Raw genomic sequence first — 15,883 nt, 5'->3', positions numbered from 1 at the left:
GTATATACATATCAAACCGGCCAAGTGCGAGTCAGACTCGCGCACCAAGGGTTCTGTACTAGGGTATTTTTTCCGACATTTTGCACGATAAATCAAAAACTATTATGCTTAAAAATAAATAAATAAACTATTTTAGAATGTACAGGTAAAACCCTTTTATATAATTCCCCACTTTATATAGTTATATTACTTTGAAAGCTGAAACACATTTTTTTTGTGATGAAACCATAAATTCATGGTTTTTGCCAAAGTTCATGATTTTAGGTCAACAGGAAGTACCCTATAGGTTTTCTTGACATTTGGACATACAGACAGACATATAGACAACAAAGTGATCCTATAAGGGTTCTCTTTTTTCCTACGGAACCCTAATGAATGATATCATTGCATAGCAAGTAAAGAAAATATTAATTATAACACCATGGATAATCTTGGAAACATTTGAGACTTGAAATTGGATGTCATTTTCATAATCATCATGACCATCATCATCATCATCATTACCTGCCTGTGGATGTCTACTATTGGACATAGGCCTTCCCTAAAGAGCGCCACCACACCTGGTCCTAAGCCTTCCTCATGCAGCCACTTCCCGCCAGCCGCTTTATACCATCAGTCCAACGTGCTGGAGGGTATCCCACATTACACTTGCTTATACGTGGTCTCCATAGATAGACAGACATATAGAGAGATAGACAGATAGACAGACCACAAAGTGATCCTATAAGGGTTCCTTTTTCCTTTTGAGGTACGGAGCCCTAATTAATGATGTCATTGCATAGGATGTGAAGAAAATAATAATTATAAGCCTTTGGATAACCTTGGAAACATCTCGGACTTGAAAGCGGGTGTCATTTTCATAATCGTCATGATCATCATCATCATCATCATCATCATTATCAACCTGTGGATGTGCACTGTTAGATATAGGCCTTCCCTAAAGAGCGCCACAACACCTGGTCTATTTATTTTTATTTTCAAATTATAAGTCCTGGTCCATAGTGACCAAATATTAGTTTCACTACACTGCAATCTAATATTTACTGAAATCTTTTAAAACTTAAATTATTTTTTAATATAATAAATGCACAATATCAACTTATCTTAAAATCTAGAAAAATCCTAATTAAATATACTTTATAACCTAGTACTTAATTTACTACTCTATGGCATTCTTACGACATTCCACCAGACAAAATGCTTATGAAACCTGATACAGGTCTTACCGCGCTGAGGCGACGGGTATGACTGACAAGATAACGTAATTACGGCCCATAACACTCAACAATAGGGTCGAAAATTCTTTGTACTCGCTCTGTACGCGATTTGAAGAGAATAAGCGATGAAAGCGTGAAATCAAATAATTTAGAATATAATTTGAAATATAGCACTTACTGTGAAATGATCGGACCGAATTATTTATTTGATTGTTTTACACCTATGGTGAAAGTTACGTCTTTAAGAGCTTTGTCATTAAAGAGAAAAACCCAAAAGTCTAAGGTTTTAGACCAAACTTCTGATTTTTTTTCTATCGAGGAAAGTTTGTCCAATCATGTTTTTATCGGACCAAATCCAAGGGGATATAATGAAAAATATTATATATTAATTTCAAATTTTTCGATCCATGCGTTCCTAATTTATTTCCTTTTTAGTAAACTTTAGTATCGACGAAAACGGAGACTGCCGCGTTAAGCACCTCACACTTTTTAAAGCTATGTGTGTTTTAAGAATTAAATATCACTCGATTTAACGGTAAAGAAAAATAATCATCGTGAGGAAACCTGCGTGCCTGAGAGTTCTTCATAATGTTCTCAAAGATGTGTGAAGTCTGCTGATCTGTACTTGGCCAGCGTGGTTGACTATGGCCAAATTCTTCCCACTTGGAGAGGAGACTCGTGCTCAGTAATGAGCCTACGATAGGTTGATGATGATAATGATGATGAATCTTGAATAATACTAGTAAGGGTGAGGCCAAACGAGCGTTACAATTGTGTGAGTTGTCAGTCGCGTAATTTCGGTCGTGTAATTTCTGCTGCATTCGGTTTCATACAAAAGTCCAGTTCGTGCCACACGGCGACGCAAAATGAGTTGAGCGCCGTGTGGCATGAACTGGACTTTTGTATGAAACTGAATGCAGCAGAAATTACGCAACCGAAATTACGCGACTTACACCTCAAAAAAATACGTCCGTTTGGCCTCACCCTTAGGGTAACTACATAAGGAATTCAAAACAACAACTTTTTCAACATAGATTTTTATAAGTGCCACAAACAAAGACAATGCAATTAAACAACGTAAAAATTATCAAAACAAGAAACTAAAAATTAAAATAACCGCTTTTAGAAAATTGTTGACACTAAATACATTATAATATGAAATTCTTGCCAAATTATCAAATTATACTAACGTAAGTAAAAACCACAAACCAATAAATAATAATCTGACTTTGCATGAGTCTAAAATTATAATAATATACTATTTGTAAAAGTTATGAAAATATGTATGCAGGATGTATATAGGTAGGCAAACGCATTCACAGAGATACAGTCTGATTCAGTTGTTTAAAACTAGAATAAAATAGCACATTTCAGGCTAGTTGTAGACATGTTTTAACAGACAGGTGCGTTGTATAGACTCTATACTAGGTCATGTCTGATAATAGTGTTCCGAATTCTGATAAACCTAAATACTACCTACTACATAGTGTGTCATTTAGAATTATCATCAAAGATTATAATAACAGGAGTTCTTCTGGTTTAACATCCAGTGCTTTTAGACACGACTCCGCCGTAACAGGTATATCTGGAAAGATTGAAAAAATAATTTAAATAATATCTACTAATGTCTATTTAAAATTATACCTACCTTTGCAGTTTCATATAAGATATAAAAAATTACGTACCAAGATCAAACCATTCGTTAGGATCGTGCCCAGAATCTTTGCGTGACTCCAATATACACTGTCTTAGTGCATAAACTATACCAGGTGATGAACAGATACCCATCTCTCCAACAGCTAAAAATAAATCATTGATGTATCAAACCAAGTCCTTGGACACTGGTTTTTAGGTCCAATCTAAACAGTTTTAGAGATGAAATGATAAGTAAGTACAATCAGCGTTTTCAATTATTATCATCAATAAGTAATTGAGAAAAAAAGCAAGATTTTTATACCATCTACAAAGTACTATCCCATCTGCTTTTTTACCAATACTGTTACTGGAACATTACTATGATACTTATTATGATGATACTTATTACATGACAATTATTATGATCAAACAAATTATTTTTAAGCCTTGTGATGTTTTATTCAGATATACAAGTTAGCCCTTGACTGCAATTTCACCTGTTGGTAAGTGATGATGCAGTCTAATATAATGCGATAACGCAATAAGAGATGCGGGCTAACTGAAAGGGATATGCCAGTTTTCATTAAGGCCATACCTTGGGCCCATACATAAGGGAACTCGGAAATAAAGAATTTTTATACCTTTGGATCCTAAAACGCCTTTGGTATTTTTAGAATTGTATCTCAAGTGAACCCTGAAGTCAACTGGAATATCCTTAGCCAGATATGTTTCATATGTCAGTGCATTGTTTGTTAACTTCTTCCCAGTTATTTTGTCGTAGACGAAATGTTCATACGTCAAATAACTTAAGCCTTGTACGTAAGCACCTTCTATCTAAATGAAAAAAAGTAAAAAAAGAATGTAGTTTAAAATTATTATTGAGTCAACACTACAGATTTATATGTGTTCCTATATTACCTGACCAATATCAATATTCGGATTGGCACTTAATCCAACATCTTCCAGTATGTCACATCTATTAATTTGAAACTTTCCACATAGTACATCTAATTGAACCTCCAAAATCGTAACAGCAAACGCACTGTAATTATGCAAATCTGGTTCCGAATCACTCATCATATAACGCGCGCTCAGATCCATTTCTTCTTCTCCAGCTTTTTGTATTAACTCCATCCATGTTGGATCGCCCAGTTGATCCTTCAATGGGTTTAATCGCTCCTTCAAAATGCTACATGCTTTTATTACAGAGTAGCAAATGCATTCGCTTACGATACTGGAACCTGAGAAAACGTTATTCGCTGCTACAAATGAATAATTAGGAATAACTGATACTTTTTCGAGTGGTATTCCTAGTTCATAAGCGCAAACCTGAGCAGCTTTAGTATTAACACCTTGCCCCATTTCAATGCCACCTGTTGTTATTGTTACTGTACCATCACCACGATACACAGAAACCAAGGCAGTGTAGTTTCCGTAATATTGTACAGGATAAAACATAGTGTTAACTTTGAGTGTTTTCTTCATCCACCTATTGTTTTTATTGAATGCCTCAACCTCTTTTAATCTATTTTCATAATCTGCTTTGTGTTTTAGAGTTTCTATAAGCTCTGGTAAATCATTGTCATCTTTTCTCATGTTGGCTAAACGAATATCAATTGGATCTTTCTTTAAGGCAAAACCAATATGTTCCATAATGTTTTCTATACTCATGACTCCTTCCAGTGTACCTTTAAAAGAAGAAGTTTTATTTACGTAAGCAATTTGCAGAAGTACAAGATTGGTAGAAGATTCCCTAACAATTTGTTTCGCAGCTTTTGTGAAAAATAAGAGCAAGATACGCAATATGACTTTTTTAATAAAGTCATTTAGTTAAATTAGTAATAGTCCGTGCAAAATGAGAATTCACTGCAAGTCTGAGTTAGCAAATCTTGGTCAGTGTACCTATGTCTTCTACCGTACTTTTACTTCTTCTTCAATCGATATCTTGGTCATGTACCTAATTATTGTGTATTATTTTTTATACAAGCATAATATAATGGAAATTCTTACAAATGTTTTTAGAGCGCTATGCTCTATACCTACCCAGAAATATATGGGTTCAAATACCGCCGGTTCCACCATTTTTGATATTTATTTTTAAAATATTAAATTTCCTTTGAGTGTTCACTTTTCAGACTACATAAAATTATAATAAGTTTGAAATAGATTTGACTAGCATAATTTAAATTATTTTTAATACATAACACAAGTAAATATACATTAATATAAACTCACCAGGGGCTCTAACATAAGAATTAGAAGTTAAATCGGTAAGTACAGCATTCGTCTTTAGACTAAAGTACTCGGTATTGTAACAGCTTTTGAAGGCACCTGCGACGAAATCTAAAAGATTCTCGTTGTGAGAACAACCAGCATCCTCTGTGATTGAAGCGTATAAGTACTGAATAACGCCATTGTCGTCAACGCCAACCTGATTATAATATAAAAGTGTTTAATGATATACAATTGTAAATTAAAAATTTATAACACCCCCGACGATCCAAACTATCTGAGATTTCCAAACATCATTTTCAAATAAATAATTATGTATTTAGGCAACGTCCATCTTGACAGCTTGACATTTGTCTATTGACATAATATTATGAACCTAACGGTTATCTAACCTTCTTTTCTACAAGAAAACTAGAAAAGAGCTGATAACTCTTAAACGGCTGAACCAATTTTTTTAGATTATAGCTAAGAACACTCTCGATCAAGCCACCTTTCAAACAAAAAAAAACAAAATTAAAATCGGTTCATTCGTTTAGGCGCTACAATGCCACAGACAGATATACAGATACACAGATACACAGATACACAGACACACAGATACACACGTCAAACTTATAACACCCCTCTTTTTGGGTCGGGGGTTAAAAACATGTCTAATGATGCCCTCAATAAACTGTCACGTTATTATAATACTAATGTTTTTGTTATCAGTAATGTTTTTGACATCTTCATTATAAACTACTTATATTACATTTACAATATATGTATCTAGTAAACTTTCTTACATCTTTTGATATTCTTTGAAATCTAAACCTAATCATTGTAACAAGACTAAATGAGATGAAGAAATTCTTTCACTTTTACTCTTCTGACGTAGGAACCATTAACTATTAGATAACCATTCCAGACGGGCATGACTTGTTCAGTATTTACATTATTATTAGTAGTATTATAGCCTCGATAGCTCAACGGTTAAGGAGCGGACTGAATTCTGAAAGGTCGGTGGTTCAAACCCCACCCGTTGCACTGTTGTCGTACCCACTCCTGGCACAAGCTTTACGCTTAATTGGAGGTGTCATGATTAGCATGGCTAATATTCTTTAAAAAGAATTGTAGATAGAAAGCGACAATGCAAATTCTTACCTCATATTCGCACTCAACAGGCAATCGCCCTCCGGCAATAACAAGGTTTGTCTCCAATGGCAATATGAATCTACAAGGACGATCCATTCTTCTTGCAACAACTGCGCAGGCGCACGCTACTAGCGCGTTACGACTTATTTTCCCGCCAAAACCACCCCCTATACGACGAACTTTCAGATGTACACTGAAATGTTAACACGTTTAAAAACATAATTTCGTCAAATAATATTCTTCCTAATATTGTTATTTACTTAAATTGTTTATTGAATATTACTTATTGATTGTTTACTTGAATCACACTATCACACTAATAATACTATAATAAAGGCGAAAGTTTGTGTGTGTGTGTGTGTGTATGTTTGTTTTGTTACTCCTTCACGCAAAAACTACTGAATGGATTGGGCTGATATTTAGAATGGAGATAGATTATAGTTTATACCCTGGATTAGCATATAGGCTACAGTTCCCACGGGATTTTTAAAAAACCTACATCCACGCGAACGAAGTCGCGGGCATCAGCTAGTAGTTTAATAAAATCAAATCCTTCATAAAAAATTACTCGATAAATCCAATTAGAAATAATTTTTATATTTAAGTATTTTTAACATTTGTGAAAATCTGTATTATTACTTTCTGAATAAAAAAGTTTACACATTAGAAATATATTTTTTTGAATCATTGATATTGAGATATTGCTCTTCTATGTTCTTAAAATTCAAATATTCATATTCTTGATAGATGCCATGATAAAATTATGACGTAATCAATTAATACACTGACTAGTCTGTAACACATCTCCGCTCCATTCCAATTCAGTTGACAGGCGCCCTAAGAATAAGGCCTTCTGTTCGCTCTGGATTTGAATAACGTAGGAAAGGCATTCCGGACCAATGGTACATGCATTTGAAGATGCAAAAGTACTTGTAAAAGTTTATTTGAATAATTAAATATTTCTACAAGTGCTATAATTCTATTTTATTCCTATCAGTTATCTTCTATTTTATTCCTATAAACTTACTCGCTTTCAGACATATTGCAGCATCGAGCTACTGCAATTTGCGTCAAATCCATCCATTGAGTTGCATCATAAACTTCCAAACCATTGTCTACAGGGACTGCTACACACGTCAAAGGTTCCATATAATAAGGGTACTGGGACTTTGCTTCAAATACACCTTTAATTATTTTCTTAATATTATTTCCTCTGCCTTGTGGCTCAATCGTAGGTCCTGACTTTATTCTATCGCTGAACTTTTTAGCTTGATTTATAGTTAAAATTGGTGGTGTGTTTCGGACATTTTTGTATGTTACTTTAACTTTTTTAGCTGCATTTATAGCTAAGTCTTGACTAACGGCAACTACTATTGCTACCGGTTGTCCATTGTATTTAATCTTTTCGACCAATATTTCCTCGTCATTTGTTTCGAGTTGTATTCCAGGAACGGTGAACGAGTTTTTTCCTGGTATATCTTTGGCAGTATATAAAGCCAAGACACCATCTAATTTCTGAAAGTAGATAACTTGTTTCAAACATTTTAGTTTTATATTAACGTGACAAATTATTTTTATATGTAAGCTTACCAGTGCATGTGCAACATCAATTTCGTCTACATCACCGTTATAGACTGTTGATAATACAAATGCTCCGAATACTTCACTCAGCATCGGCGGTATATCATTAGCATATTGGGCCTCTCCAGAACATTGTAATAAAGCTTCTAGTTTCTGTACTGGTTTATTTAGAGGATACAGTGAGGGGTCTGTTTGGTAATTCTGTGTTCCGCTGGATAAAGGGCGGAAGATTAACTCTCCCCCAGTTTGGTACCGCGGAGAAATCGTTCCATCTGGAGTCATGCTAAGAACGAACTGAAAGAAAATACAATTTAAGCCTAATTAATGGCGAGAATACGCATTTGAAAATATGTGCAACCACTTATGTATCAATGTAAACTACATGTTAGTAGGTAGTAGGTATCTACTTATTTATACCACCGAATGTATTATAAATAGCACTACGATACATAGTTATTAGAAGTACCTTGTAAAACAGATCTATTGCCAACTTCTTCCTTGCCCATGGAGATGGTTCCGGGGGACTGTCTATTGGTATGATTTCCTTGTTTAAAACGTTAATTGCTCCTTGCAATACTTGGTTGTTAAATAGATTCTTTCCTCTCAAATATCCTTCTGTTTGGGCAGCGTGGATAAAATCAGGGGAAATGTTACCATAAACTATACTTATTGAGTCAATACGACAATCGTTGTCAAATTTAACACTAAAAGCAGCATTAACTATGGCCAAAGCGTTTTGACTTCTTGGCATTATCTAGAACAAAATTTAAAAAATCACTATTAATATTATTATACCTACAACACATAATTATCTATGTTCTTCATTTCTGTTCAATTAATAATACGTAAATTGGTATACCTTATAGCTCCTAAATTTATGAAGTGAATCTTCCGGTGGCAAATGAAAACTCACGATTAGTTTGCGGTGCATGTCGATTTGGAGAAAATATGCCATAGAATAGGAAGTTTTTATACCACTCTCATCACCTGAAATTAAATTAGGAAATAAGTACGTATATAAGTACCTTCTTCATTCAGTTTAATCTTCATTACAATATGGAAAATTGTTATGTAGCAGATTTTAGTTGAAGAAACGTCCTTGTTGAAAGTAAAAATAATAGGTAAGTATATTTTAATAAATAAAGTTGAGGTCTTCAATATATAAATCCACTTGTAAGTTGAGAAATTACAAGCAAATAAGTATACTTATAGTCAAACGTTATAGATTTAAATTTAAATTCTTTCTTTATTGCGAATATAGGTAAACATTAAAGATGTTACAAAAACAAAAAAGGTACAGGCAAGCTAAGATGCGAGTTTGTTACTTCAATTCTGTTTTATCTACATATATAATACTTATACTTTGTTCACCATATTTGTTGTATACCTACTTGCAGAGACCTTCATATATGCACTCGAAATTTACCAATTGATTGGACAAGGAATAAATAGGGCTTACGTATTGTAATAGTGGCCCCTATGGCTTCGAACAATAGAAACACGTCAGATTGATAAGCAGGGTTTTTGTACTTCAGCATGATATTTCCCGCCAATGATCCCATCTGTAATTACCAAAATAAAAACTCTTAGAAAACCTTCCTATTTTTTTAAAGAGTAATGTTTAAGAAATATGATAGATTAGTTAGTAACTCTACCTTTCTTACTGGCATTTGGGCAATCAAATCAAAATGTTTAGCAAATTCTTCTAAATACGCAAATTCATCCATTGTTAATGCAGCCTGTTTGAATATTTCCAAACAATCTTGTAGTGAAACGTTTGCTCCTAAAACTAGGTTTTGATCATAGTAGTAGCGCTTTAGGGATGGCGTGTCACAGATATCAATTATAGCAAGTGGATACTCAAAATCTTTTATAAGTCCTGCAAAGAGAAATTATAAAGTATAACTAGATGATACCTCGTCCGCGCGGATAGCGTAGGTAAAAGTTTTTTACAAATCTCGCGGGCATTCTTTGAGTTTTCGGTACAAAATTAGCCATGGGGTTCGTCAATTCAGGATGTAAGCTGTCTCCATTCCACAGCTAATTCAGTTTAGTCATTGCACGTGAAAAAGCAGCAAACATCAAAACTTTCACATTTATAATGTACTTAATATTAGTAAGATAAATCAGTAGGTATTCCTTTAGATTTGAATATCAGATCATCATAGTAGGTTCATTATCATTACACATATTATATCTATTTTGCTTCTAATATCATTGCTATATGTACCTTTCGTTTCATTACATTTACAATATCTATCATGCATCCTGGGTTTACTTGAATTTATTGATCTTTAGGATTCTGTGCGTTAGGATAAGAACACAGAATCCGTCCATTTGTCACAGCCAATTTAATCCAAATCTACTGGACCGTTTAATTTGGAATTTGGCAGTAGGAAAATAATATGGTAAAGCTAGATATATCGAAAACATATCAAATTTGGGTTACCTTTTCCAGTATTTCCATCAATTAGCATATAGGGTTTTGTACCACAAGTATCAATCATGTCAAATATCTGATCCTCTTCAAAGACCTTCATAAACATTGTTTCCCCAGAAGTTATTATGATTGGACTACATTTATTTGTATTGTTAATTAAACTCCAATCACCATCGCTGCATGTCGAACATTTTCGGTCACATATTTTGGCTTTGTCGTTAAAGCCAGTTGTAAGCTCTTCTATTTCTTCAACTTTTTTGCAGAGCGCCGGACTGGCGTCTATAGCAAATGACTTAATTGTGTCTAAAATGGGCCTGTAACCTGTACAGCGACACGTATTGCACCCAAAAGAATTCTCTAACTCAACCATATTAAGGCCCTTATCTGCGAGACTGCAAATTTTAAAAAAAAAAGCATCTTAATTAGTAAAATAATATTTCATCAAAATAATATCTAAAAAATAATTTTACTGGTACTTAAGTGAATGTAGATATTTAAAGTTATTGTACCTAGTTTCTTTATTCTTAACCCCCGACCCAAAAAGAGGGGTGTTATAAGTTTGACGTGTGTATCTGTGTATCTGTGTGTCTGTGTATCTGTGTGTCTGTGTATCTGTGTATCTGTGTAGATAGATTCGTTTAGGCGCTACGATGCCACAGACAGATACACAGATGTGTATCTGTCTGTGGCATCGTAGCGCCTAAACGAATGAATCGATTTTAATTTAGTTTTTTTTGTTTGAAAGGTGGCTTGATCGAGAGTATTCTTAGCTATAATCTAAAAAAATTGGTTCAGCCGTTTAAGAGTTATCAGCTCTTTTCTAGTTTTCTTGTAGAAAAGAAGGTTAGATAACCGTTAGGTTCATAATATTATGTCAATAGACAAATGTCAAGCTGTCAAGATGGACGTTGCCTAAATACATAATTATTTATTTGAAAATGATGTTTTGGAAAACTCAGATACTCTGGATCGTCGGGGGTGTTATAAATTTTTAATTTACACTTGTGTACCTACTTGTTCAAACATCCATATCAGACTATATGATAATCCACACGTCATGTTTCATTTCTTTCAATTGTTGAGTTATGTAAACATCGATGTATGTAAATAATCCATCTGCTAAATTATTCTTTTATATAACATTTCATAAATTATGCGTTGTCAGGGAATCTAAATGCCATATTTTATAAAAGTAGGTAACTTCCTTGTAGTATAAGTACCAAGGTGGGTGCGTAGTTTCAACATAAATCTAAAAATATATTACCTGTTTAAATGCATCACCCAACCAGGTGTACAATATCCACACTGGGTTGCATTAAAAGCGGCTATGCGTTTCTGAATTTCACTGTAGCCTTTCAATCGGTTGCCGACGCCCTCTATGGTGGTGATGTCCCATCCATGGCAGGAGAATACAAGCACCAGGCACTAGATAATAAACCATCACACTAATCAGTAGATGACATGAACCTGTCTTTACGGGATATTGTTAGGTTGTGAACTAAAGAGGGAATTTATAAACATGCAGAAACGGTATTCAAGCAAGTCGATAGAAGCCAATGTGCACCTTAAAAACCGAACTTTAGACACAACTTTTACGTGATCCATATACCTAATTTATACATACCTCGGTACAACACAAACCAACTTTATCAGCCTAAAGTTAGTTTAAGTTTAAGTATTCTTACTTAAAATAAATATACTAAAGAATGGTCATATTATGATTGATCCCCCGTCTGACAAGGATTGATTTCTATGTACGTTGGTAATAACTTATTGCGTTACTCATTAATTTATGAGTGTTAGGTAGTGAGATTAAAATTTTCAGTTAGTTACTTACAGAATTCACGGAAAATGTTTCAACTGTGCCACTGGTCTCTCTCTGCGCAGTCACATTCACAATACACGCTCCGCATATTCCTATTCTGCACATGGCTTTGGTTCCGGGGAGACCTAAATGGTACCTGAGGTAGGCATTTAGGGTCGTATCCCGGTGGAGGGAGCTGTCCACTAGAACATACATACAGCATTTCAAATTAAAGACCTTTGAAAACCAAGATAATTCAACAATTAATTTCTTGCATATGTGGCATCAAAAACCTTCCAAATGCTATATTGAATTAACTATCGACGACAATATTATCTGTAAATCTATCCTCACCTCAAAATTCAGTTCAATAAACCATTCCCTTAAAATAAACGTGTGTTCGGGCTCTTAAGATGTAAATAATTACCACGGGATACATTTGTATGATTACCGTGACAAATTACGGGAATCAAGACAAATGAGAGCGGCATGCAAATTATTTCATTAAGGAGACAGTAACATATGTACTTACTTGATTTTTTTTACTTGAACTTTATTAATCAGTTTCTAAAGGTAGTATATATGTATAAGTTATTTTTACTATCATTAGGCAAGTAATGGCTGGCTCATTTTTTTGCGCAACGGATCAGCCTGGCTGTCCTGCGTGGAAATGCAGCCGGTATTCTTGGCACCATTCCACGCGGGTATGATTTGTATAGTAATTAGATAAGACTAGCTTTAAGTTTTATTGTAATATTTTCTTAGTAAAAAAAAAATTGGCAAAAAAAAGTAATGACTATAATTTGTTTAAATAGTTTAAAAACGTTATGTACCTATTACCTGTAGGTACTAGCACAGGTACTAGGTACTTAACTAATTAATTAAGTGAAAACAGCATAAATAAAATAATCTTAATTTTTTTCATTCCTTAAAATTATAAAACTCAGAAGTATAATCAAATTGTTTTTCTGTAATAATTTGAAACGGGTGTTAAAAATACGAACACTAGGGTCAAGAAATTATAAAATATGTGCCCCTGCCTGGAATCATACCCGGGACCTCCAGTTTAAAATAAAAGTAGGTAACAAGAGCTTTATACTAAGTGGGTAACGGTGAAGTTTAATAAACAAAATCAATTCAAATTACCTGTACATTTTTTCCCATTGACGGTGAATTCGACGCAAGCCATCTGTGACCACTTGTGTTCTTAATTTAATTAAAACAGTGTTCTGTTGCAAGCATCTTTATATAGGTACCTACTAGATAGCTTAGGTACAAGCGGCGAATTTTTTAAGGTGATGGCATACCGCACTAGGCTGCTATAGTGCGGCACTTTGACTTTGCTCGACTAACAGGGGGTCTCTCCGTCACTTACTCCATACAATCGTAGTTTTTATAGTATTTGAATATTAAGCAACCAAAGTCCATGAAATGCAGACATACCTATCCTAGAAACTAATATCTATGCCTGTAGTTTTCCAGATTTCCGTTAAAATATTCGGTTTCAAAGTTACGCGGTCTTAAAAATTCACATACAAATCTTTGAGCCCCTGTAATTCTAAAACTACATATTTAAAAAAAATCTAAAACACCACAGGCACAGATATTAGTTTCTAGAATATGTCTGCAAAATTTCATGGACTTTCTTTGCTTAATATTCAAATGAAATGGGAACTACGATTGTATGGAGTAAGTGACGGAGAGAGCCCTATTAAGACACTGTTAAAGCGAAACAGCGTTACACTGCTGGCATAAATCTGTCTCTTTTTAACTGAAACTTAGGTCTAAGCAAAGTCAAAGTGTGCGCTATAGATTCAACCTAAGATTCAAAGGTTGTGCAAACCGCGCAAACGCCGTCATAACCAACCCAAGAACACCCAAGAGGCAATTATTTTTCAGTGCTGCTTTTTTTGGTACCGTACCCGAAGGATCCTATTACAAAGACTTCGCTGTTCGTCTGTCTATCCGTTAGTAGGCTGCATATCACGTTAACCGTAACACTGTAGTTTTCACAGAATGTGTACTTAACTATTTCTATTATGTTCGCTCTTTTTAGCGTTTGTGGTTTTTGAAGTCGGTTTTATTTATTTTTTTATTCCACAATTTTTAGGGACCCACTGTACTATAAGTACTATAATATACTATGCCTAGTTAAAACGCTACTGTTTACTAAGCTGTTCTCCATCTCCGAAGATATTAATCAGATCTTCACCAAATTTATATGGGACCACCTGCACAATTCAATCCACCAAAACCCTTTCAAACAAAAAAAGATTTTCAAAATCGGTCAGGCGTCTTTGAGTAATCGGGGATCATACATAAAAAAACCCTGTAAGGTAAAAAAACCTTAAGGTAAGGTAAGGTTGTACCTTGTAAGGTAGAAAAATATTGAATGTTTTCCCCATTTTTCTCTATGAAATACTGCTGATATTACGATAAAAATGTGTCTAAAATGTGTGTAATTTTAGGTATTGTTTAGGACCTGGCCGAGCCACATTTTGTTGAAAGTGCACTGATTCTTTCACAATCATAGACACAACAGACCATTCCTGCCCAATTAGCGACACCTGCCTGAATAAAAATCGCCAAAGTCGTTTCTGAGGTTATAGAAAGACGTATGCGACGGACGGACTTGGACTTGAATGATATAATTTAATCATAGTGAAATGGTTGGTAGGTACTAGTGGTAAGCGATACCATCATCACGTATCCTCATGCGATACAACAATACGCCTAAAAAACAAACTAAATTGCACAGTTGACCAAACAAAACTTCGGAATAATATTCATATTGAGAGAAAAACAAGCAAAATGCTCCGCGAAACACGTCACCGACGAAAAGAAAATTACTGCAGTTGTTTAAATAAAATTAAGTACCTAGGTATAATTTATTGTTACCCACCTCGACATTGGATGAGTAGGTATGAACAAAATTACTTAAGAGAAAGTATTCATTTTTATTTTTATTTCTTTTTTAACCCCCGACCCAAAAAGAGGGGTGTTATAAGTTTGACGTGTGTATCTGTGTATCTGTCTGTGGCATCGTAGCTCCTAAACGAATGAACCAATTTTAATTTAGTTTTTTTTGGTTGAAAGGTGGCTTGATCGAGAGTGTTTTTAGCTATAATCGAAGAAAATCGGTTAAGCCGTTTGAAAGTTATCAGCTCTTTTCTAGTTTTCTTATAGAGGTCTTAGTCATCTTATTTGATGATCCGGATGTCACAGGGATATCCCATTCTCCAGGTATTATACGCGCAAGACAAGTAGGTACTTAGTCCGATCTGAACATGAGGCGTATGATAGACCATTGTACTAAAACAGTTCTGCCAATGTCACTGGTTTAGTCTGGTGGCTACGGCCGTGGCTAGTTACCACTCTATACCGACAAAAGCCGTGTCTCCAAGCGATTTAGTGTTCCGGCACGATGCCGTGAAGAAACCGATAAGGGATAGGTAAGTATGGGTTTAACAAAAACCTCCATTCCCGTTTCAAGTTAGTCCGGTTCCACCTTAGACTGCACTGTCACTTACCACCAGGTGAGATTTCAGTCAAGGGCTAACTTGTATCTGACTAAAAATGAAAAAAAAAAACCGTCCAAGTGCGAGTCAGACTCGCGCACCGAGGGTTACGTACGCGGGTATTTTTTCGACATTTTGTACGATAAATCAAAAACTATTATGCATAAAAATAAATGAAAATCTGTTTTAGAATGTACAGGTAGAGCCCTTTCATAATATGATACCCCATTAGGTCTAGTTATTATACTTTGAAAATACAAATTATTTGTTCATGAACACATTTTAATTTTTTTTTGTGATGTAAGAACAAATTCACGGTTTT

The 15,883-nt window shown here is 34.6% G+C and overlaps 1 protein-coding gene across 1 annotated transcript; it reads right to left on the bottom strand.

Moving 5' to 3' along the window:
* Positions 1-2,271: 2,271 nt before the first annotated feature.
* On the bottom strand, positions 2,272-13,300 carry LOC123872923 (indole-3-acetaldehyde oxidase-like). The gene is made up of 16 exons (XM_045917523.1): positions 13,190-13,300; positions 12,077-12,246; positions 11,504-11,664; positions 10,249-10,631; positions 9,455-9,678; positions 9,259-9,361; positions 8,659-8,786; positions 8,266-8,553; positions 7,809-8,093; positions 7,246-7,733; positions 6,228-6,411; positions 5,088-5,283; positions 3,771-4,540; positions 3,494-3,686; positions 2,903-3,016; positions 2,272-2,802 (listed from the first exon to the last, which is right to left on the bottom strand). The coding sequence occupies exons 1-16, from the start codon at positions 13,230-13,232 to the stop codon at positions 2,732-2,734; spliced, it is 3,801 nt and encodes a 1,266-aa protein (XP_045773479.1). The 5' UTR covers positions 13,233-13,300; the 3' UTR covers positions 2,272-2,731.
* Between the last annotated feature and the right edge of the window lie 2,583 nt (positions 13,301-15,883).

The sequence above is a fragment of the Maniola jurtina genome, chromosome 16 (assembly GCF_905333055.1).
Source record: "Maniola jurtina chromosome 16, ilManJurt1.1, whole genome shotgun sequence".
Classification (NCBI taxonomy): domain Eukaryota; kingdom Metazoa; phylum Arthropoda; class Insecta; order Lepidoptera; family Nymphalidae; genus Maniola; species Maniola jurtina.
Note: the sequence above shows the minus strand (reverse complement) of the source record. Positions and strands in the feature narration are given on the sequence as shown.